General features: G+C 56.9%; 2 protein-coding genes across 4 annotated transcripts; both read left to right on the forward strand.

Moving 5' to 3' along the window:
- Positions 1–5,868: 5,868 nt before the first annotated feature.
- SSTR2 (somatostatin receptor 2) lies at positions 5,869–13,322 on the forward strand. The gene has a single exon (XM_049811512.1). The coding sequence runs from the start codon at positions 5,947–5,949 to the stop codon at positions 7,060–7,062; it is 1,116 nt and encodes a 371-aa protein (XP_049667469.1). The 5' UTR covers positions 5,869–5,946; the 3' UTR covers positions 7,063–13,322.
- A 1,040-nt stretch (positions 13,323–14,362) lies between these two features.
- COG1 (component of oligomeric golgi complex 1) lies at positions 14,363–24,112 on the forward strand. 3 transcript variants are annotated; one of them, XM_049811508.1, is made up of 15 exons: positions 14,365–15,144; positions 15,233–15,477; positions 15,963–16,144; positions 16,532–16,702; positions 16,801–16,954; positions 17,871–18,081; positions 18,253–19,041; positions 19,354–19,500; positions 20,481–20,642; positions 20,952–21,079; positions 21,686–21,794; positions 22,264–22,373; positions 22,479–22,554; positions 22,939–22,978; positions 23,950–24,112. In XM_049811508.1, the coding sequence occupies exons 1-14, from the start codon at positions 14,776–14,778 to the stop codon at positions 22,954–22,956; spliced, it is 2,871 nt and encodes a 956-aa protein (XP_049667465.1). In that variant the 5' UTR covers positions 14,365–14,775; the 3' UTR covers positions 22,957–22,978; positions 23,950–24,112. The 3 variants fall into 3 exon arrangements, with proteins under 3 accessions (XP_049667466.1, XP_049667465.1, XP_049667464.1); XM_049811507.1 differs by lacking the exon at positions 22,939–22,978; XM_049811509.1 differs by lacking the exons at positions 21,686–21,794; positions 22,264–22,373; positions 22,479–22,554; positions 22,939–22,978; positions 23,950–24,112 and having other exon boundaries at positions 14,363–15,144; positions 20,731–20,971.
- Positions 24,113–24,347: the final 235 nt, after the last annotated feature.

Genomic DNA, 24,347 nt, shown 5'->3' on the forward strand with positions numbered 1-24,347 from the left:
GCTCTTTCCCAACGCAAATCCATCCACGCCAAGCTGGGGAGGTGGACGGAGCCAGCCTGGACCCGCACCAAGACGGCTGCCGAGTCGAGGGAATGAGGACATCGAGAGACATCCCAGAGGACAGGGCACGGGAGCAGCACAGCACCCGCAGGCAGGGGCGCACCATCTCCATCCCACGGGCTTAATGTCACCTATTAGTCATAGGGCACAAAGTGACAGCTTTACGCTTCTCCGCTGGCTTTAGGCTCGCCGTTTGAGACACGATGGACCCCGTGCAAGGCTGGGGGAGCGCAGAGTGCCGCCGGCACTGAGCTACGACCCGCGGCTGCTTTGAACAGGAGGGGATGGACGCGAGTACCAGCGGATCGGCGTGTGCTGTAACTAACCCTGGCATTTCAAGCTGGTGCAGGAAGCCTGACTGCCAAACGCGGAGTGCTGCTAAATCCCGATTTAATGCGCACGACCCTCCAACAAGCCAGGCACAGCAGGGAGAGGCACGGGCAGGAGCAGAGATTTCAGTCTGTGGTTGCCAAAGGCTCATTAGCTTCAGGGGTTTAGCGATATGATTCACAGGGAATGTGCGTGGCAGGTTTCACTGCAGTCCAGCCCCGGTACCCTCGACAGAGATCAATAAACTAATTACAGAGGCAAATAACAGCAGGGTGGGAATGGGAGAGGCGGGAGCGGAAGGAAGGACCTGTCTGCAGGGAGCTCTGGCAAGAGCAAGAGGCAATCCCCAGGGAAGGAGCCGAATTCGGAGGGTGCGAGTCTCCCCTGGGAGAGCCTCCATCCCACCAGGGCTGCAGAGAAGCCTGCATCCCATGGGGTCTGGATGCTGTGGGGCATGGAGGGATGCTTCTGCCCGCCTTGGCCGCAGGTGAAGGTGCCAGCACCTCTCCCTCCCCATCAATCACCGCTGCAGACACTGCCTGATTAGATCACATCGTCTGGCAGCAACCAGCCTGGTTCTGCCCTGCCTCAGGGCTACGGGGAGACGGTCCAGGCCTGTTTGTCCAGTTAATTAGCAGAAAGCAAAGCCTCCCCCCCCATTCCAGGCATCCCTGTAATTAAGCCAGGCCGCCTCCAGCCGGGTGTCAGCAGAGCCACCAAAGCCGCTCGCTCGTGGCTGTTGGGATGGAGATGGGAAGGGAAAGGGCAAGGAAAGGGGATTGTCACCCAAAACGCCCACGGGAGGAGAAACACCACAGTCATGTCTGCCTGTGCTGGCTCTGTCCCTACAGCCACGGGGGACAGCGGGGTCCCTCCGAGGGCAGCGTGCTGGGGAGGAGGAGTGGGCTTGGGCACGCGTGGCATCACTTCGCTCCCTGCAAACGTCCTTCCCACCACGCCATGGGACGTTGCAGCTGGGCACCCAGAGGAAAGGAGATGAGAGGAAGCTTTAACCCCCAGGGATCTGTCCCCCCAGCACAAACAGAGTCCAGAGCGATGACCCAGCATTTTTGCCATCAGTCATTAACAGAGATAACGGGAGAGACCAGCAGAAGGACCAGGATACTCCCGAGAACAGCAACGGACAGGGCTCAGACAGGCAGGGTATGCGCGGGGACTCCATGGCATCCACTTGGGACCCGAAAGTGGGTGACTGGCCCCACGCACCCCCATCTCTCCCCCAGCAGCGTGGCACGGCTGCAGGTGAGTGGGGCGCAGGAGGAGCAAGCTGCGGGGCGAGCTGCGCTCAGGAGCAAATCCTTCCCCTCCCGACTGCTGGGGAACGGCAACTGCCTCCCAGTTCCCCCAGTTCCCCTCCGCCATTTCACGGTGCAGACCAGAGAGCCCCACCGGTCCAACGCAGCCTCCTTCGTTCCTGCAAAATGCTGGAGATCTCGCTGCCTCCCTTCCACGTATCGGGGAGAAAGGCCAGCTCACCCTACCCCTCCATTGGCAACCAAACCCCCACCTCCTTACAACACTGATTTCCAGGACAGGGGTCGAAAGCGCTGTTTTCCACTGGGAGTCTTGCAGAACAGCTGGGAATGGATGGCAGGAAACTTGGAAGGACTTTAAAAACTGCTTTGTGGTCACGTAATCCCCATGCCCCTCTCCCATGGGTTATATCGGCCATCGAAGCCGTGTGGGAAGAGGCCGTGCATTTCTCCTACATCCAGCCCTGCCAGTAAATTGCTTTTCAGCAGAGTGGATGCTTCCCAGGCTAAAGGACAAAGAGGAGTTTATCTGCCAGCACCAAACCAGCTGCTGGGGTACAATGTCTCTCCGAACCAGGGACCACCCAGAGATACAGATCAGACTCCACACTGGGCTTTAATTCAGCCCTAAATCTAAGCAGAATAAAAAAATATCTTCGAACGGCTCAAGCATGGCTTCCTGATTCAGCTAACTGCTGCTACACTCCTCGCTGGACGGCTATCAGCTCAGATCAGCCCCTTAATACACACCGGCCCATCGTTTCATTAGTTTGGGGTTTTTTATAATGAAGATCAGATCTGGCTTTAGCCAAACAATCTTGCTGGCTGAATTCACACAGCTCCCTGGCCCCTGCATCCAACACCAGCCTCCTACAGAGGTGAAAGCGAAGGGCAGAGGGTGGCTGAAGCCCTGATGCTCGGCAGACAGCCCCACGGCCGGCGGTTGGCACGCTGGGATCCCCGCGCTCGCCCTGTCCCGGCTGCCTGCCGTTCCAGCCTGCCGGCACAGTGGGAAAACGATGCTCAGCACCACGCTGGGTGCTGGGAGAAGTTGCTGCGAGCCCAGGCTGAGGGCTAGTCTCGGTGCCGGGGCGAGGGGGGACCCCAGTACACCGACCTGCTACGAGCAAGGCTTGCCGACCGCAGGGGCTGATGCCGAGGGACCCCAGGGAGGGATGTGGCAGCATCACCTATTCAGGGGAGAAATTCAAGGAGGCAGTGCTGGAAATGTGCACAGCAAAGCTTTATACTGCCCTTCTGGCTGCCGATGTGGCTTTGAGGGAAGGGCACGGTCAGGGCATCCCTCCTGGGCACAAGAACCAGCCGAGAGAGGATAAAACAACTGTAAAAATGTCACAAGGCATCAAAACCCTCTCCCGCGCGACACCGGTGTGCCGCATTCCTTCCTCCCTGCTGTCGGGGAACATCTCTGCTCTGCCTGCACCTCTGCCTTTGTTTCCAGCAGGCAGAGCATGGTGGCTGTCCCTGGGTCCCTGTGCAGGCACCCTGCCCGGAGCAGCATCCCAGGGAGCTGCTCTCAGGGCTTGCACAGGGGACACGCAATGGGATACACAAACCCCAGCGGAGACCCGCTCCCTCATCCACATCAGCCAAACCATCTTCTTCCCTATCTTCCCTCCTCACACACTTTTACTGGGACATTAATTTCCACATCATTTATTTCGGGAGAAGCTTTTTCCAGCCTCATAAAGATTTGTGAGGATGATGACGATTCTCACTCATGCTCCAGGACCCGGTGTCTTCAGATCCACCTTGGGAAGTGGATGGCTAAGTGCAAATGAGAACCTCCCAGCCCCTCTTGTCGCAATCAGCAGCCTCACTCTGGGCTCTTTGTTCCAAGTCACTCTTAATTTCCTGCTTTCTATTGTCTCTTTGATAAGTGATGGAAGGGGCGGGGGGGGGCGAGGGGGGGGGAGGAATAGCTGTTATTTAATTGCTTTCAAGATCTCAAACAAACCAGAGCAGAGGTTATCTCCCCCAAACCTCTCTTTTTTGGTCTTCCTCCTCCAGTTGTCGTTACTGGGTAACAGCAGAGGGAGAGGCTGTGGCAGTAGCCACCTGTACTGTGCAAGTCCCCAGAGACCCCAAAGCTGTGGGTCATCACTGCATCACCTTCCCACCTCTCCCAGGCTGTGCCAAGCCAGCAAGGACCTGCCTTACCTTGCCTTGCCTTTGGTGGCAAGGTGTGAAATCCTGGGGCCAAGGTAGTCCCAGCTTCCCAAGAGACTTTGGGGCTCTCGGACACCTCGTGGGGGTGTCCAGCTGGGGTCACAGCGTGGCCATCGTGCTGCCATTGCCCTGCCTTGTCCCTCCCTGTGGTGGCCCTGGAGACATCAGAAGCCGAGCCCTTTGCACCAACGCTGGAACCAAAACATGGAGAATCAGCTTCTGCGGCAGGACCCAGGCAGTAAGGCTAAGCCGGTGCAAGGAGGGTGAAGGAGCCGAGGGACGCGTGGGGTCCTGTGGGGTCCCTTCTGCTGGAAGCTCCATGGAGCCGGGCAGGTCCCGCCACACTGTAGGGTGGAGTGGGGTCCCTGCACCCACGCTGCCAGCTTGCACAGCACCTCCAGCACACGCCCCTGGGACCCTCTCTGAGCCCCTGGGTTTGGGCACCCTTCATCGTACACCAACAGCCTCTGTGAGCAAGAGAGTCTCCGCTCCCAGGCACAAATCCTGGGACCCCACAGCCAGCTGGACCTCTAGGAGCAGCACCCAGAGCCGCAGGCAGCCGAGGTGCTCTGCTTGGCTCCCTGGGTGCTGGCAAGGGCAGTGGGCGCAGCAGGGCAGGAGGCAAGGGTGGGCACTGCAGGGTGAGCGCAGCAGGACGGGCAAAGCAAGGCAGGGTGGGCAGAGCAGGCAGGGAGAGCAGTGCAGGCAGGGTGGGCAGAGGAGGGTGGGTAGAGGAGGGTGGGTAGAGGAGGGTAGAGATGGGTGGGCAGAGGAGGGTGGGTAGAGGAGGGTAGAGAAGGGTGGGCAGCGGAGGGTAGAGAAGGGTAGAGTGGGGTAGTCAGAGGAGGACAGAGCAGGGTGGGCAGAGGAGAGTAGAGGAGGGTGGGCAGAGGAGGGAAGAGCAGGGTAGAGGAGGGTAGAGGAGGGTGGGCAGAGGAGGGTAGAGAAGGGTGGGCAGAGGAACGTAGAGGAGGGTGGGTAGAGGAGGGTAGAGGAGGGTGGGCAGCGGAGGGCAGAGAAGGGTAGAGTGGGGTAGGCAGAGGAGGGCAGAGCAGGGTGGGCAGAGGAGAGTAGAGCAGGGTGGGTAGAGGAGGGTGGGCAGAGGAGGGCAGAGCAGGGTGGAGGAGGGTAGAGAAGGGTGGGCAGAGGAGGGTGGGCAGCGGAGGGCAGAGAAGGATAGAGCAGAGGAGGGCAGAGCAGGGTGGGCAGAGGAGGGCAGAGCAGGGTAGAGCAAAGTAGGCAGAGGAGAGAGGAGGGTGGGCAGAGCAGGGCAGAGGAGGGCGGGTGGGCAGCGGAGGGTGGGCAGCCGCGGTCAGGGCTGTCCCCGCCCCGGTCCCGCAGAGCCGCCCCACGCGGGGCGGGGCGCAGCCGGGGCGCTGGGTCCAGCGGCGGAGCCGCGCCGGGGACGGCGGGTGCGCGGAGCCGAACGGTGCGGAGCGGTGCGGAGCCGAGCCGAGCCGAGCCGAGCCGAGCCGAGCCGGCGCCTCCCCGCTGCCCACCGGGCCGGGGCGCGGAGGCGGGAGCAGGTGAGCGGGGCCGGGGGGTGGGTGGGCTGCAGCGGCGGGGAGCGGAGGGATGGGGACCGGGCAAGGGGGAGGGAGGTGGGTGCTGCTCCCCCAAACCCCGAGCTCAGGGTCCACGGGAGAGGTCCGGGCTCGGGGTGCCGGTCCCGGCTCGGGCGGTGGCTGGGGAAGGGAAAGAAGGGGGGCCGGCACCCCGCCGAAAGGCAAGGAGAGGGGAAAAGGGGTTTTTTTTTCCCCCGGCGCTCAGTGCTCCGGGAGTCAGTCACACCTACCGGGGACTCACCGGTTGGATTTTAGGGAGTCGTAAGGATTCCGGTATCGGCAGGGTCAGGAGGAGCTGTGGTGTGTCCAGGGCAGGCTGCTCGGCACTGCGGGAGGGGGTTTGGGGAAAGCCCCTCCGGGGAGCATCTCTCCCACGGAGCCTGGCAGCAAGTTGGGCAAATCCTCCCCAGGAATCCCTTCATTTCTATTTATTCCGATTTCTAGAATCTTCTCGTCTATCCCCAGAGCAAAGGGAAGATGACATCGCGGCTCCTCTGAACCAGCAGTGCCCGGGGACCAGCCGAGCCATGGAGCTGGAATACGAGCTCCCCAATGCCACCGCGTTCTGGTTCTCCCCGGCTTCCCCCTTTGACAACTTCTCTGTGGAGGCGCCCACCAACGCGTCCCAGAACGCCACAGGACAGCACTTCGACCTGACCAGCAACGCCATCCTCACCTTCATCTACTTCGTGGTCTGCATCATAGGGCTGTGCGGCAACACGCTGGTGATCTACGTCATCCTTTGTTATGCCAAGATGAAGACCATCACCAACATCTACATCCTCAACCTGGCCATCGCAGATGAGCTGTTCATGCTCGGTCTGCCCTTCCTGGCCATGCAGGTCGCCCTGGTACACTGGCCCTTTGGCAAAGCCATCTGCAGAATCGTCATGACGGTGGATGGGATCAACCAGTTCACCAGTATCTTCTGCTTGACGGTTATGAGCATTGACCGGTACCTGGCTGTCGTCCATCCCATTAAATCTGCCAAGTGGAGGCGGCCCAGGACAGCCAAAATGATCAGCGTGGCTGTCTGGGGCGTCTCCCTGTTGGTGATCATGCCCATCATGATTTATGCTGGGGTGCAACATAATCACGGCAGGAGTAGCTGCACCATCATCTGGCCGGGAGAGTCGGGTGCCTGGTACACGGGCTTCATCATCTACACCTTCATCCTGGGCTTCCTGGTGCCTCTCACCATTATCTGCCTTTGCTACTTGTTCATCATTATCAAAGTCAAGTCCTCGGGCATCAGAGTGGGCTCCTCCAAGAGGAAAAAGTCCGAGAAGAAGGTCACCAGGATGGTCTCCATCGTGGTTGCTGTCTTCATCTTCTGCTGGCTCCCCTTCTACATCTTTAACGTCTCCTCAGTCTCCGTCCTGATCGTGCCCACGCCTGTCCTCAAGGGCATGTTCGACTTTGTCGTGGTCCTCAGTTACGCCAACAGCTGTGCCAACCCCATCCTTTACGCCTTCTTGTCCGACAACTTCAAGAAGAGCTTTCAGAACGTCCTCTGCCTGGTGAAGGTCAGCGGCATGGACGAGGCGGACCGGAGTGACAGCAAGCAGGACAAATCCAGGCTCAATGAGACCACAGAAACCCAAAGGACCCTGCTCAATGGTGACCTGCAGACGAGCATCTGAGAGGACAGCGGGGTTGTCCTTCCTTCGCTCTCCTCTCCCCACTTGCTCCCAACCGCAGCAGGGTGGTGGCACGTACGGAGTCAGGGCAGGAGTGCCAGTTTAGGGGACGGCGGTGCGCACACCGACGGGCGGCGGGCATCCTCAGCTGGGCTCCTCCTGAGCTGCTGGCGGGTTGGCTTTCAAGTGCTGGGAAGGATACGGTTCAAGAAGAGCTGCCTCGCCAGGAAAACAAAGACAACTCGTAGCAATGCAGCGCATTTCAACACCAAAGTGCCACCGTGGGCCACAGGTATGGCTGGGGTGGCTCCACTGGCTTCCCCGGTGTTACCCTTGGGGCTGGTTGGCTTTGGGTGCTTTGCCCCAGAACAGGCGCTTGCTTGCACGTGGACACACACGCGCAGCGGGGTGACCTCAGGAGGAGCCGAGGCCACGGGTGTGTGCCAATACGTGTGTCACCAGGGAGATGCACTGTCTTATAGCAAAGACCTGGTGGGAGCTCCCCAGAGAGTCCGAGCGTGCTCCCGCAGTCACCCTCCCCGAGGAGACAAGGATATTTGGGGTTGCATTTTGTCCACCTTATAAGTTACTCCATCACCTCCCCGCTGCTCTTTGACTGCATCGTTTGCAACAGCCACCCTGCCCAGGGGTGGCACGCCAGGACGGAGGTGGCTGCCCTGTGGAAAAGCAGCTCTGCCGCCCCGGCAGCCCGTCTGGTCCCGCCACGCTCCTACCCTGCCTCCTCCGGCCCCACCGTCACCCGCTGCAGGAGAGCCCCTTCCCTCCTCCTGCCGTGACGTTGCCTGCCTGCGGGTTTTCTCCTCGGATGAAGGATTTCCCCCTTTTCCCTCCCAAGTAGCCACTGCCCCTCCTGCCACCCACATCTGCTCACCGGTCCATCCCAGGCTGCGCCAGCAGCCGAGATCACCGCTCTCCCCGGCGAGCCACGGCTGGGCTGGCTGAGCAGCCACGGCACGATCGCCTGGCACCAGTCCCTGGTGGGAAATCCCTGGAAGCATTTAAGCAGCAGCAACACGCCGGGGGTTTGGAACACCCTGGCATGGGCTGTGGCACATCCAGCTGCTAACAGCTCCTGCACCTGGGTGAGACCTGGGCTTGTCCTACCCCTGCCGCAGCTCCGAGGATCGCTGGGACTGGGACTGCTGGCCCCAACGCGCGTGGTGAGCAAGCATCGACCGGCTGCCGGTGACGCCTGCCCTGCTCCTTCCAGGCAAGTCACGGAGGAAGGGATGACGGAGAGGATGAGGGGATGGGAGGTGGGGGATGCTGGAGACTTGGCCACGACCCTCGTCCGAGCCGAGGGGACCAGGCAGAGCGGATGACAGGGCTTCTAGCACCAAGGCACGAGGAAGAGCAGGGCAGCACACATCCAGCCCCCCCGGTCCCTCTCCTGCACTGCAGCGCAGGAAAGGGGGGGACACAGGGTGCAGTCCACAGTGTAAGGGGTGGCGGGTCTGGACCGGCATCCACTGCATTTATCTTCTCAAGACCGCCCCAGAGGGCTCACTCAGCTCTGTCCCTGGCCGCCCTTCCAGCTCAGCACACAAACCCCAGGCTCAGGAGCCCTGCCTGCCTGCTCCTGCCCCGGCAAAGCCACCATCCTCGGCCAGCGCAGCGGGAGCACAAGGGAAAGCCCAGGGGAGAGGGAGAAGTGCCATCTTCCTGCCAGAGCAGTTTCTGTGCCAGAGGCCAGATTCTGTTCACAGGCTCTTGCTCCAGAGCTGAGCCGTGGGAACGCAGCAATTTAGGTGGAAAAAACAGCCGCATCTCACTCACCCTCCCCTTTCCCATCCCACCCTGGTGTCCCCGCACCAGCCCCATCGCTGACAGACGTGGAGCCTTCCCCTTGCACTACAAGCAATGAGGAGGCGAGGATGAGCATTGCCCACAAGGTACTGCCTGCTTTGGGGTGCCGCCTTGCTCAGCCTCGTACCCCCAGTTGATGCTCCAAGAGCATCAGCTCTGGGAGAAGTTTTCCTGGGGCTCTTCCTGGCCCCTGCAGCGAGTCCCTGCCCGGGTCATCGCACATCCCTCTGTGCCACCCCAGCATCCCTCACCAGCCCCCCAAAAAGGGCTCAGTGCCAGGCTCGATACCTGCTCCCTGGCACAGTTCTTTTGGACGCCAGCTCCGGCACAGCAGCACTGGCACTGGGGACACATCGGCGCAGGGCTTGGGGGCTTTCTGCAGGGCAAAGCAGAGCATTGTCAGCATTTATTTGCTTTTAACTGTTTACTGCTCCTCTGAGGAACGTGTGTCTTCGTTCAAGTGCTCGGAGGCACCGCGTGGGCTCAGTGCTGAGCGGGCACCTGCCCGTCCCCTCGCTGCCTGCGCCAGGCTGTGCAGGCAGCTGCTCACCAAGCGCATGCCTGCACCGGCTTCATTAAGGGAAGTAAAGCCAAACCAGGGCTCTGAGACAGCGCAGGCTGCCCTGCTGATGCTGCAGGAATTAAAACACAAGCAGCATATCACACTACAGTGAAATATTGCATGGTGATGGCCAGACCTGGTGCAGCCGGAGCCTGGAGCTCTCGGTTAGGATAAGGCTTCGATGTCACAGCTGCAGCGATGCATCAGCGGGGCTTTGGATATTTCATATTTGGTGGGCGGTGAAGGAGTTATTTGTGTGGAAAGCGGGGGAAGCAATGGGAGGGGGGTGCGTTGGGCCCCCTGCCCGTCATGGGAGCTGATATTCATGCCCCCCAGCACTCGCCTGCAGCAGGGTCAGACCCAGACCTGCCGGCGACCAGCTTCTCCCAGGTCCTGTCCGTGCAAGCCCTGCTGCCAACACCCCGACTGATGGTGAGGGGAGATGCCTGTTCCCGGCCGCACATCCATGGGAGTCTCCAGCAGGAGCCCCCAGCCGGGAGCATCTCCTCTCTGTGCTGGTTTAATGTTGAAAATACAGAAAGCCTGGCTTTCTAGCCCTGGGAAGGACCCATGCCCAGCACTGCATGTGCCCATGACATTTCTGGCAGCTCAGAGCAGCGCGAGGGGGCTGCGATCTGAAATATCCCATTCCCTCTCTTTGCACCCAGAGGTTCTTTTGGTCTGGGGATAACGGGGCTGCAAGTGAGGAGCAAGGGGTACGGAGGGGCTGCCACTGATGTCCCAAAGGCCACCAAGGTGGGATGCTGCAGGGCAGGAACACGGGGCAGCTCCCAGGGCATCCCACGGCCACCCTGCTGCAGCTCACCCCGGGGGAAAGAGCAGGCAAGCAAAATGTGCTGCCTTGGTTCTTGCAGTGAAATCAGCAAAATAAAACCTTCTGCTGGTTCATTGCTGACTAATAAAGAGCAGCACTGTTGCTGCTGCAAGTAACAAAGTTTTCCTTCCCAGCCATTTGATTTTAGTGGGAACTTGACCTCATATTGGATCTGTTCTGAAAAGCCTCGCAGGACTGCTGGCAGCATAGTGAGAAATCTCTCCCGGTTATTGCAGAGCGAATAGGCTGATCCTGCAAGTGCTGGAGTGGCTCCGCTGCTACTTCACCCACAGACTGTCCCCGGGCAAGAGAGATTAATTACAGCTCCCGCCTGCCCAGCTAGAGCAGCAGGAGCAGATTTATCACAAATTGGAGGCGATGGGAAGCAGAGACCTGTGTGTCCCATAGAGCTCCACTGTATGCCAGGGGCACAGATCTGTCCCCGCACTCCTTGGAGCAGGGCTGGGGCTGGTCGCTTTGCTGCGTGTCTGCATGCACAACGGCACCGCCTCTGCTGCGGCTGTCACCAGCGGTGGGGCTGTGACCAGGGGAGTTTGCGGTGGGTCACGCTGGCAAGAGAATGCCAGTCCCAGCACCTGCGTGGCCCCCCCCAAGCCCATGAGAAACCAGCTCCCCCTTCCCCTCCCCACCACTGGCTTCCCCCTACGCAGACGAGGAACTCCAGCAAAGCCAAAGGTGGGCTCTGCAGCATTCCCGAGCCCCTGCAGGATTGACCTGCATGGAGACATCCTTGATGTCTCTGCTTCCTCAGTGCTTGGGGTTCAGGGACACAAAGCCTGGTGCTGTGGCTGGGCTGAGCATCACCCCAGGCACGCTTCCAAGCGTGCCCACCTCGGACCGAGCTTGGCTCCCAGCGCTGTGATGGCCAGTGCCCCCCCCCCCCCCCCCCCCGGAGCTTGATAGCCAAACCCCGCTCTGATGGGCAGGGAGAGGCTGGGTTTGAACCTGGAGCCTTCCTATTGCATCTCTACAGCTCCTCATACCAGCACCAAAGCTGCCTTGGACTTCTTTAAGATAATGATCTCCTAATGAACCACACTACCGTGTCTCTGGAGGGCTTCCTGACTCTCCATCCCGATGGAAAAAGCCTTGTCTTTGATGGAGACTCCACGGAGAGGTCCCTTCCCTCCCAGACCTGCACAGATGCAGGTGGTCTCGTGGGCAGTCATGCAGCCAGCAATCCCCAGCCAGCTCCATCCCCAGCAATGAGAGCTCCCAGACTCCAGATCTGTGCCCCTGCTTTAGAGTGGGACTCGATTCTCACATCTCTGGGGGTTGTTTCAGCCCTTGCTGTGAACGAGCTGATTTCAAACCGCTCACGGAGAGTCTCCATCCCCTCTGCCGGGGCTGCACCAGCCACACGCCCTGCTCAGGGCTGCTCAAAGGGGGAATCGGCAGTAAGGCATGAGCAAAGGGCACAGCAGACCCCAAACTGACCTTCCTGCTACTAAGTCTGAAACAAGAGCTGCTGCTTCCCGACCCAAGGACGCGTCTACCCTTCCCTGCCAGCCTCCAACCCCCAGCCTCGCACGCGTGCCTCCTGCCGGATTTCAGCCCTTTCCCTGCTTGCTCCAGGACCTGGACTGCAAAAAGCCAGGGCAGGACAGCCAGGCTGCAGCTGCAGTTCAGGGGAAACCAGCCTCAAGCCGTGTCCCGACCAGGAAATGACGAGGGACTCAAAGCCTGAGCACCCCCGCCATCCCACCCCCACGCGGCACAGCCAGGAGGGAAGGGGTGGGGGATTGTACATATATGTATATACTGGATGTGCCAGCAAAAGGTTTTATTATACTGACACTGTAGAGACACTCTGCAGCCCCTGTTTTGCTGTGGCTGCTGGAGCAGCCCCTCCCTGCGCACGCAGGAGCAAGTTGGAGTCAGCCCCTCGGGGGTCCCTTGGGTCCCCTTCACCCTCCCCGTGTGCCGTGGGGCTGGTGGCACCGTGCACGAGCTAGGAGGGACCATGGAGGGTGCTCCCGCATTGACAGGTGACTTCTGCAGGGCAAGGGAAGGCGAGCTTTAGCCTCTACTAAACAAGAGTCCTTCCCTACCAAGCCAGTGGCTGTAGAGATCCGGGGGTCTTCCCCCCGCCCCACCAGCAGCATTGCACCACACTGCCCACCTCCTGTACATACACTCCTCTGTATCTATAGCTGTGCTCTGTATAGTGTGCGTGGGTCTGGTGTATGACACATTGTGACTGGAACACGCCAGAGAGCGTTTCTCTGCTTTAAGTCTTGCTTTCCTCTGTAGCAATTGTTTCTTGGTGTCTCGGTGTGGAACTAAGCCTTCCTGCGGTGAAGGCTCCCAACTGCCACGGTCTGTGCTATGGGGAGGGAGTTGTGGATGGGGTGGGAGGGAAGTAAAAGAGTTTTCCTACAGTTTCTGACTCTGTGTGCGTGTGTCGGAGTTGGGTGGGAGCAGTGGGATATAACCCAGGCTTGGATTCTTCCCTGGGAGAAGAGGCACCGACCCTGTACTCCCACCAAGGGACGACTCGCACTCAGTCGCTCTCCCAAAAAACAGTTCTTTGTCACATCCATCTCCCTGCATCCATCTCCCCGTTGGTGAGCAACACACCTGGTTCTTCACCGGTGGGATGGTCTCAGTTTCAGAGGGTCCATGCAGCAGGAAAGCTGCGTTTGCCAAAACCCCCACAAAATCACTCCCCAGTCAGCACAAACTTGGGGCACTGAGGTACAGGTACATCTGTGCCAGCGTCAATCCCTAAACTAGATGGGTCACAGATTAAGCACAACTACAAATTGCTCTTCAAGTACAAGGGGTCACGGAAACTCGGTCTGAAGAGCTGGACAGGAGAAGCTTCTCTTCTCAAGATGGGAACACCTCCAGGCAGGTTTTGATGAGATCAGGGCATGTCAAGTGCCATTGCTGGAGGTTTAATCAGCTGGAGAGACCAGCAGCGGGAGGGGTTGCTTAGAGAAGAGGTACATTACGGGGGAAACACACCGATTTAAAGAAGCTGGCTCTGCTATAAACTCAAAGTTTGGCTCTGACCAGCTGCACAGGCCAGCTTCGCCATCGACACTTTCCATGCAAATAAACCCCTTCACTCCAAAACACCTATGATGTTTTCCTTCTCCCCCCAACCCCAATTTGCAACACAAACAGGGTTTTATAGGATTTGAATACAACCTCTGCCAGCAAAGCCTCAACAGCCTCTCCCCCAAGACCACACGCTCTGGTTACACCAGCATCTCCCGTGGAGCTGGATACTCTCCTGCCCAGCGGAGGCAAGCAGCCCCGCAGGCAACCTTGCCCCTGGAGATCTGCCTCTTGCAGGGGAGCAGCAGATTGCTGGGGCAGGATTTCCTCTGGGAACAAGCATTTGTAAGAAAGCAATTACCACGCTTGTTGCTACACTGCATTGTAGCTGGCTGAGTCAGCATTAGGTGCTAAACAGGTATGTTGGCTCCGGGTAGTTCTTCTGGACAGATCTATATATATGTACGCACAAGTAATACACAGAGAGATGGCTCTGGGTTTCCATCAGAAAAAATATTAAGTCTTTACACGAAGGCTGATACGAGAAAGGCAGTAACTGCCCAGGGAAGATTTTGCAAACAAATAATCCGAGCGCGGTGATTTCATTCTGCCTCCGCAGGCTGAAAATACAGGAGATGATGGAAAGCGTAGGTATTGCAAGTTGGGAGCTACATACAGAAGAGAGGGAGAAATAAAACACTACCCAGAGGGGCCTTTTTGTTTCCAGTGGGTGCATTCCAGCTGTGCCCCCCACAGAGACACCTTCACTCAGCATGATTTCGCCAAACCTGCGCAAGAGGAGCACTTTTTTTTTTAAATTAAAACCACATCAGACAGGGCCAGCAGCGTTTTGCTGTAAAGCATTTTGGGCAGGAAATCTTGGTGCGCAGAGTGGGACTGGTGGAGGGGACCCCTCAGCACACCCCCAGCTGCAGCCTCGCCCCCCATCCAGTTTGAAGACAGCCCTCCTAAAGCAAAAAGACCTGTCAAGAGGAGAACCAGGGGCTCAGCCGCCCCCCCCCCCCCCCCCCCCCCAGCTTCCCCGCCTCGGACCCCGCCATCCTCCGCCGTCCCGTTGTCTCCCTCTAGCGCTGCCGGGCTCTGGAAGGGGTGCACCGGGTGGTCCCTTCTGAGGGCAGAGCCGCCGGAGAAAGGACGCGGGGGCTCAGCGAGAGCGTCCCCACCTCCGCCCCGGCCCCGCTCCCCGGGGGCTGAGGCAAGGCCGCGGCCCGCTCCGCTTGAGGCAGGTAGGCCGCAACCTACCGCCTCCAGAGGGGCCTCGCGGGGTGTGTGGAGCGAGAGCGGCACCCGCAGGACGCGGGGACGGGCCCATTTCCTCGGAAAAAGGACCAAAAAAAAAAAAAATTTAAAAAAAAAAAATAAATCGGTGTTTTCTTCACCGCCGCCGTCCCGGGCCGTGTCGCTGTGGCAACGGCGCCAGGGCGCGGCTCTGCCCTACCCCAAGATGGCGGCGCCCCGCCCCAAGGCGCCAGCCCGGAAGCGCCCTCCCCTTCCCGTCGCAAAGATGGCGGCGGCGCCCGCATCCGCGCCGTCCCGCTTGCGGGCCGGGGCGATCATGGCGGTGCGGGGAGCGGAGGCCGAATCGCTTTTCGAAGCTCACACGGCAGCCGAGCTGCGGGAGGTCGAGCGGCGGTTGAGGGCCGGTATCGAACAGAAACGCGAAGAATTACGGCAGATGGTGGGCGAGCGGTATCGCGACCTTATCGAAGCGGCCGACACTATCGCCGAGATGCGTCTCAGCGCCGAGAGCCTCCTGGGCGCCGTACGGGGCCTGCAACGAGGCGGTGCGGCCCGGCCCTGTCCCGCGACGCCGGTGAGGGGAACGACGAGGGGCTGCGGTGGGGGGGTCGGCCCTGGAGCCCCCCGCCGTGATCCCTTCTTTCCCACTATTCCTCTTCCAGGCTCGACCACCGGCTCAGGAGAACTTCTACCGAGCGGCAGCGCAGCTGAAGCTGCTGCTGGACGTCCCCGAAAAGGTGTGGGGTGCCGTGGAAGCTGGCCGGTATCTGCCCGCCGCCCGGCTCCACCTGCTCGGCGGTCATCTCCGTCGCCAGCTCCAGCTGGATGTGGCCCGTGCCCGCAGCAGCCCGGTCCTCGCCCGTTTCCCCATCCTCCTGCGGCAAGTGGCCGCCGCCAACCACCTCAGGTGGGCCGGTGTGGGGGCTACGGCTTGGCTGGTTCTTCAGTGGGCCGCTGGGAAGCAAAAAAAAAATGTTGTACGAGGAAGGCGGTGGGAGGCTGGAAGAGGTTGCCCAGGGAAATGGTGGATGTTCCATCTCTGGAAGTGTTCAAAGGCAGGTTGGATGGGGCTTTGAACAACCTGGTCTAGCAGGAGGGGTCTCTGCCCATGGCAGGGGCGTGGACTAGATGATCTTTAAGGTCCCTTCCAACCCAAACTGTTCCGTGAGCCTATGACCCGAGACCCTGCTGCTGTGCTGGGGCTCTCGCTGCCGGCCACCCTGCCCTGTGCCAGCCATAGGTCAAGAATGCCGCATGCAGTCCTGTAACACCCCGATAGTCCCACTTCTGCCTGGGGAAAATAACATCTTCGCTTGGGTTGTCGCATAACCGCACCTGAACATCTCAGGCAAGAATCGAAACCGGTGACTGTCCGTCTCGTTCCCTTGCCAGATCCACCATCCTGCAGGAGAGCAAGTCCCTGCTGAAGAGCCAGACCGTCTCGGACCAGGCAGTAGCAGAAGCCCTGTGTGCTATCATGCTCCTGGAGGACAGCTCTCCACGCCAGGCCCTCGCCGACTTCCTTCTGGCCAGGAAGCTGGCCATTCAGCAGCTTCTCAACCAGCCACACCACGGTCAGTACAATGGGCTGCCTCCTTCTTAAAGTTAGGGTAACCCCCCGCTCTTTGCTTTGTCTCCCTCTTGGCCCGCAGAAGAGCAGGTGGGTTAGTCCCATAACGCTCACGATGGCAGTGACACAGCCATGTCATGCTACTGCAGTGGTGTGGCTGACACCACTGGCAGTGTTTTGCTACAGCGGCAAAATGTCACAAAAATTAACAGTGCTCAAGGGCTTAAGCCAAGCCCACCTGTAATGAGGAAGCAGGTGGTGCATGGGGCTGAGTCCTCTGCCCTCCAGCTCTTCCCTGGGAAGATTTCGCTAGAACTGCAGCCCTTGAAACACAGGGCTGCTGGCACCTCTGTTGAAGGGGCTGCCTTGGCTGAAAGGCATTTCTCCACAGGTGCAGGTATAAAAGCTCAGGTGTGTTCACTGATGGAGCTGCTGACTACTACCCTGTACCAGGCTCATGCTCTCTTCTACACCATGCCTGAAGGGATGCCACCAGATCCAGCCCTGCCCTGCGGCTTGCTCTTCTCGACCCTGGAGAGTACCACAGGCCAGCAGCCAGCAGGTGAGCACCCAGGCAGCTCTGCATTAGGCCTCTGCCTGTCCAGGTTTGCAGGCAGGAGGCTACCCGTGTGCTGGGCTGATCTGACCATGTGCTTCTAGGGAGAGGTGGGGTTCTGGAGGAGGAGGTGAAGCTGAGCAGCTGGTTCAGGTACCTCCCGGAATCCGTGGTGGAGTTCCAGCCAACCCTGCGGACCCTGGCACACCCTATCAGCCAGGACTACCTCAGAGACACGCTGCAGAAGTGGATCGCCATGTGAGTGTGACAGCGTCCCCCTTTGCAGGACTCTGCTAGACACTACACAGCCCCTGTGCCAAGGCAGCAGCACAAAGCAAACCCAAGCTCGCTCACTTTCTCGCTCACTCCAGCCAGGCTGCGCGTTCTGCTGCCTTCTTGCCCAGCATCCCCTCTCCCCAGCAGTTAAACAGCCAGAGGCAGCATAGCACCATCCTAACAGCCAGGCTGTAACACTCTGACAGAACAGACCGCCTGGGCTGAAGAAAGATAATTGTCTAGAGCTGCTTTACACTGCCATAACTGCCAGCGAACAACCACAGAGTAAATGAGAAGAAAATCCCTTACCTGGCTTGTTTGGCTCTTGATCCAGCACCTCCTTTCTCCTCGCTGCCCTTCCCTGGACTGTGTGGGGGCAGCCAGACCCCCTTTATAGAGTTGTCAGCTCCACCCCATCCCACTATGCCTTGCCCTGTGGATGGGGACAGCCCAGTAGCCCTGCCCACCCCTTAACAGCCTTGTCAGTCCTGTGTCATTATCTGATGGAGCCAGCTGGTCCCTGCCATCAGCTGCAGCCCCCCATGGTGTGCTTGCTGGGCATGGGATATTTCCCCAGCAACCCTTCCTGGAGTCCGCACCTGCCCTCCCTGCCTCCTGGCTTTTCCTGGGGCACTGTGCTCCCAGTTTTGACACCCACTGAAGCCCAGGGTTCCTGCCAGTGGGCACGTGGCTTTCCTGCAGGGCCCCAGTGTGGGATCCAGGGTGCAGCTGCCTTGCCAAGAGGCAGAGGTACCCTCAGCCCCACAGGTGATTTTGCAGGCAAAGCCTCTTCCCGACAGGTTAAGAATTCCCCCACCTTGATGTAGCTGATGTTCTCTCCTGCCTTCCCTGGGGCTGTGTCTGAGCAAGTCGGACTGAAGTGAAATGTTGCCTTCAGGTGCAGTGACGACATCAGGGCCGGGGTCAGCAATCTGCTCGTCTATGTGAAAAGCATGAAAGGCCTTGCAGGGATTCGTGACGCAGTGTGGGAGCTGCTCACGAGCGAGTCCATAAGCCAGAACTGGGAGGCAGTGTGCCGTCGCCTTTTGGACAAGCCTGCTTCCTTCTGGGAGGACCTGCTGCAGCAGCTGTTCCTGGACAGGCTAGAGGTGGGTGCTCTGCCACGGCAATTCATGGGGAGCCTTTCTCTGTGCCCCCTCTTGCTGTCTCAAACAGTCCACTGGTGCCTGTTAGCAGCGCTAAGTGTGTATTTTAAGGGCTGGGTGGCAGGACGCACATGTAAAAGGTGCTTTATTTTTTTTCTCCTGGTTCTGTTCCAGACACTGACCAAAGAAGGGTTTGACTCCATTTCAAGCAGCTCCAAACAGCTTCTCACCTTAGCCTTGCAGGAACTTGAAGTCAAATCCAGCACCTCTGCCCTGAGCAAGCACATACAGTTTGAACACAATGTGGCCCTGTTCCTGTGGTCAGAGAGCTCTGGCGACCTGCCTTCCGATGCCGCTTGGGTCAACGTGGCAAACCGTGGGCAGTTTGCCAAAAGCGGCCTGTCCATGAAGGCCCAGGCGCTCACGCCGTGCGTGCAGAGCTTCTGCTCGGCTCTGGACTCAAAACTGAAAGCCAGGTTGGATGACCTCCTGTCCTATCTTCCCGCGGACTCCTCGGCCGCCAAGGAGGCAGCTCCCGCGATGCAGGCACGCTCTGCCTTCGACCGCTACGCTGACGCTGGCACAGTGGAGGGGCTGCTCCGCGACCGCTGCATCGCCTGCATCCACCACGTACTGGGCTGTGTGCGCGAAGAGCTCCAGAGTGCCCAGAGCTTGCTGGGGGGACAAGCGGACGCTCCCAGCAATGCCAGACTCAACGCTGTCCTCTTCATGGCAAGACTCTGCCAGTCCCTGACCGAGCTCTGCCCTCACCTGAAGCAGTGTATCCTGGGCCAGTCAGGCAGCACAGAAATGGCACTGAAGGAAACCCGCTCCACCAAGAAGCTGGGGAAGGGGAAAGCTCAGGAAGTGACCCCCATGCAGGCCAAGTGGCAGGGGGTGAAGGCAGAGCTCCTGCAGCAGAGCCTGTTTGCTTACCAGATCTGGAGCTCAGCCATCACCAAAGTAGGGAGCTGTTTCTCTTGTCACAGCTGCTTCCTGCGTGGGTTTTGCTCGCTCAGCTCCTTGCGGTCAGCGCTGCTGCTCCTTAGCTGGCTGCTGAGAGCTCGCTGTGCTGCTGCCATGCTGCTCAGTCAGCCTGCAGGGAGAGGAGGTGGTGGCATCCAGTGGGATGGTCTCCATAAGATTCACTTTGGGAGGAGCGGGGGGATGCGGGAGGTCGGTCTCTCTGCAGGCAGGAGCAGCCTGCCCATCCTGTGGTACTCCTGTTAGAGCTGTCTGTCCTGTGACTGGGTGCTTTTGTGGTTTGCGCTCTAGGGTTTGGTTCAGTGCTTTACCCGCACTTTGCTGCTTGACACAGCTGGCGCTGTCTTGGCCACAGCCACCAACTGGGATGAAATTGAAATTCAGGAGGAGACGGAGTCTGGAAACAGCGTAACGTCAAAGATCCGGCTGCCTGTGCAGGTAGAAATGTCCTCGGTAAACACAGAGAAACAGTCTGCTGGGAGAAGAAAAGCACTGGTTTCCAAAACCACCGCTTTGTCAAATGGTGCTGATCTGCTGTGGAGTTTGCTTGATGTTATGAGCAGAGGGCAAACGCTCTCTGGTGTCCTCATTTGCTCTTTGAGATACTCACCTCTTAAGGACAGAGGTCAGAGGAAGGAAATTAGATAGTTGCTGGTGTATATTCAAATGAACAACATTGGCCCAGATCCTGTAAAACTGAGCCAAAGAAGGGACTTAGGCCTGGTTTATACACAGAGGCCTCCAGGAGAGAGATTTTATGGAAACTGGATGCACTGAAGGACAGGGCTGCAACAGTGAGACATGCAGAGCCTAAGAGAACCATGGCTTGCAGCTTTCTGTAGGGGTGGTGGTGGTGGTGCAGGAATGACACGGTGACAAAGCAGGTGGTGATCACTTGGAGGGAGAGGAGGGCCAGGACAAGAGTGAGTTTTGTGTTTGCACAGTACGGGAGGGGCTGGACAGGGCAATAGTCATTTGTAGTGAACCTTACAAGGTGAATTTTACTGATTCTGAAGGAAGAAGCAGCCAGATGAGAGCTCAGGATAGCTGGGAGGCCCAGGAGAAGAGCAAGGGAGTAAAATAACAAGCGCAGGTAGTGAGCGGTCAGAGCAGGGTCAGTGGTGAACAGAAGAGGCACAACAAGCAATTCTGTTCTGACTACACTCAGGTGAATACCTCTGGTAAAAGTACTTTTGAGACTTTGAGGACTGTTATAATCAGAAGTCTGGTGTGTCAGTAAATAAAAACTTGTGAGATACTTGAGCCATGCTATGGGGCAGGTAGGTCTTAGTGGCAGAGCTTTGTAGTTGCTGAGGAAGTAGGAAGCTCACATCATGAGAACTGAAGTGATGTTGTGCTGCTGATAAAACTAATGTAGCTTACAGACCACATGAAAATAACACTGTTTTCTTAAACAGCCGTCCTGGTATGTCCAGTGCCTCCTTTTCAGCCTGTGCCAAGAGGTGAACCGGGTCGGCGGTCACACTCTTCCAAAAGTCACCTTGCAGGAGCTGCTGAGGACCTGCATGGCAGAAGTGCTTGCTGCCTATGAAAAGCTCATGGAAGAGAAGCAGGAGAAGGTATGTGAGTAGCCCTCGCTCCAACTGGTGTGGGACGGGAGGGTCGCTGGGCACGCGATGATGCATACGCTCCTGTCCCTTGGAACAGAAAATGTCTGCCTGTGAGAGTTGGAAAGGGTGAGTACATTCTTTCCCTGCCTCCCCAAAAATGAGGCAAAAAGGGATCAGACACCAGATTGCATGCTCAGAATGGTTCAGGCACGTTGGTTGTTTCTCGGTGCTGGTGTTTTTAAACGTTTCCCCTGAAGCAGTCCTTTGGCAGCCCTCTCAGTGAGTGAAGAGCCCTGTTCCTGACTGTCCTATTTGCAGAAAGCAGGCACCTTCCCCATGACGCAGAACAGAGCTCTGCAGTTACTCTACGATCTGCGGTACCTGAGCATCATCTTGACGGCAAAGAGCGAGGAAGCAAAAACCAGCAGGATCAAGCATGACTCCGGGTGCGGTGCAGTTCTGGGGTTCAGATACCAGCAGTAGTTTGTGGGGGTTTAAATCAACGGCCTTACTGGCTGTCAGGAGGATGCCTGCAAGAGTGGTGCCTTCGGGCCTCACAGGAGAAGGGTCGTGCAGACTCTAAGCTCTGATATCTTCACTGACATTTAAGCTCATCCTCAAAATACAGAAGGAGGGGTGGGATTCTGCAGCTGAGAGCTCGGAGACAGCAGGTTGGTCCTCCTCTGCTTGCATACACAATGTGTCCATATGGTGGCAGCGATACCATCAGAGAACACCCCTGGAGAGAACAGTTAAGCTTCCACCCAAGAGTTAAAATGTTGTGTATGCTCCAGTCTTGAAAACTGAGGCATCTCTCTCTGAGATGTACCACAGGGAGAAGGTTCCTCTGCAATAGCAGATGTTGTAGGTTGTGTCATAGCTGGAAGCCATTTAGGCAGCTACTCTTCTGCTGAGTAATACCCATTTTGCTCAGTCACCTCTTAGGGGCAATTCCCTCAGTGTTTCAGAGGGATCAGTGAAACCGCCCTGTTGGCATCAGCAGCTGTTGCTAGGATGTAACCCCTGACAGCACTCCTCTGCTTTGCTTGTAGGATTGAGAAGGTGATTGACTTCCTGGAGGGACACATAGATCCATTTGACTTGGACGTTTTTACTCCACACTTGAACAGCAACCTTAATCGCCTGGTTCAGCGAACCTCCGTAAGTCCAAAGAAGAGGAAGGGATGGATCAGGAAGCAGGGCTGCAAAACACATTTTGAAGGGCAGCTGGGGTGGCTTTATAAACTGCTTAATGCCTAAAGATAACTACTGGCACTTACTTAGAAATGGGAAGAGTATTTAATGCCAGCTGAAGATAAGAGGAGCTTGCTGAGCTGGCTGAACAGCACATAATCATGCATGGAGTTGGCTGAACTTTATCTAACAGGATTCACTGGAGCCTGTGCAATGCTAATTGGGTTAAGTAGTGCTGAAATAGGCCTAGAACTCAACTGTGGTAACATAACGAGCAGTGCCAATTAAAAGGAAGAGTTAGAGGGGGAAGGGAGATACTTCATGTTCAAACTTAAAACCAGTCACAATTGGTGTGCCAGTAGACTCACCAGTGATGTACTGTGTGGTGAGCTCTGCAGCTGCCTCCAAATACAAACAGCTCCTTTGTGTCTTCCAGGTTCTCTTTGGCTTGCTGACCGGGACAGAGAACCAGTACACGAGCAGGAGTGGTGCTCTGAGCTCCCAGGAGCTCCACAACATTTTGCCGTTAGCATCCAGCCAGATCAGGTAAGGTGCTCAGCTCTTCCGTGCATTCTCATGTCTGTTTGGGAAGCGGGTCTAGAATTGCTGCTTCCCTGTGACCGGCCACATTTCTTTCTTCCATCTCTTAAGATTTGGACTTCTGCCACTGAGTATGTCAAGCTCGCGAAAGAGCAAGTCTGCTACCAGGAGCACAGAAAGAGTTCAGGTTGGTAAAACTGAGCCATACTCACTTTTTGCCAGTACTCATTCTCCCACGAAGACTTAGAGCTTGCAGGGAAAGAAGAAAGTAGCCAAACAGTTAATATTTAACCTGATTTTTATTTTCGGTAAAATGAGAGAACCATTACGGCAACACAGCATGAGATGGTTTGGATTTCCCCTTGACCCTCAAAAAAACCCCACCTGGTGGCCCCTGTATTTTTGGAGCCCACTGCTCTGTGGTAAAACATAGGCAATAACCACTACAAAAATGCAGTGAAGACTTACATGGGTGAGGCATTTTGAGATCAATGCATAGAAGACAATTCATTAAAAGACAGCTGCAGGAAACATTGAAGGATACTAGCTAATTATTTGAACTCCTTTCCAGTGCGATGCTGACCTTTAACTCCTGATGAAGCCTGGCTTGGGTATTTAAGCCTGTGTGAACAGAGTGGCTTGCTTCTCTTGCAAAGGCTCTGTGTTGTCCTGTTTATCACTAGACAACTATTATGTTGCTAAGTTTCCCCCAGTTTAAACATCTGCTTAGATGGAGTTCTCTGTGCTGGGGATTGAGAGAGCTAAGAAATACCTCACTGTGACAGGAAGCAGTAATTAATAATCTCTTTCCTTTAGCTATTATTAACTCAATGATCCATCTGTGGTGATGTCTTTTCAACTGTGACAGAAGAGTAAAGGTCTGGCTTTATTAGAGCAGAGTGTTACTTGAGATGCTAATGTTTACTCTGCAACTTTTGTTCTCTGTTACTCAGAAGCATTAAGGACCAGACTAGCATAAGGGCTGTTTAAAAGCCCAAAACTTCACAGTAAAGGTATTCTTTACCTCTTACATCTCAGCTGTAGTAGAGTGTAGAAGTATGCAGTGATGTTTGGCTCGCTCCTACCACTTCCCTCACCTGCTGTGGTGGCACATGTATGTTCTGTGCTAGCCCCACTTCTCAGAATCCCTGACAGATGCTTGCTCCTTCGTTTATGCTAGAACAGTTCTAGAGAGGTTAAAGTCCATAGTTACTCAAGAACAGCTCTCTGCAAGGGCAACAGCTGTACTTCTACTATGCTGGCATCCTCTTGCTCTCAGAGCAACAGCTCCTTCCCTACAGTTCAGAATGATTATTTTTTTTTTGAGCATTGAATGACATCTGAAAAGTTACCTGTTGCTAACAGCAGCAAGGTGCTGTGCTTCTGCCACTCAGAACTGCCTCTGTCTGTTTGTCACTAACCACCAGGAGTGACACCGCTTAGGTTGTGGTTCAAGCTCAAGTTGGTTGGGAAGAGCTGTTCTGCTGTAGTCTATGCCTCCTTGCAGCTACTATTGATGAGGGTATGGAGTAAGTCAAAGGTATGCTGTAATAGTTACTGACACTTTTGTTTTTAAAAACAGGTTCCAGCTCCTGCACTCACAAGAGCAGAAGACGAGGCATCGCGCCCTGGCGCTCTGTTCAGGCAGCTTGTAACCGAGGAGGAAGACACAGCTACACCTTCTCTCTTCAAGCTGGGATGGCTTTCTGGCATGACCAAATGATGCAATAAAACATAAAAAAGTTGTCTGTGTACTCATCTTCACTGAGATCGCTCTCTCCCCTTGGCAGGGAACGGTGACACCTCTGCTGGTATTGTCAGAAGAGAAGTCCTTTCATAGAAGTCCAGATCATAGTACGCCACTTGAACCAGGCTCAGGTCAGGATTGTCCTTGCCATCTGGTTGCTGGAACAGGGGTGTAGCTACTCTTTCACCTCCTATTCCTTAGAAGTTGTTAACCTTACAGTCAAATTAAAGAAA

Source organism: Accipiter gentilis, chromosome 10 (genome assembly GCF_929443795.1).
Source record: "Accipiter gentilis chromosome 10, bAccGen1.1, whole genome shotgun sequence".
Lineage (NCBI taxonomy): Eukaryota > Metazoa > Chordata > Aves > Accipitriformes > Accipitridae > Astur > Astur gentilis.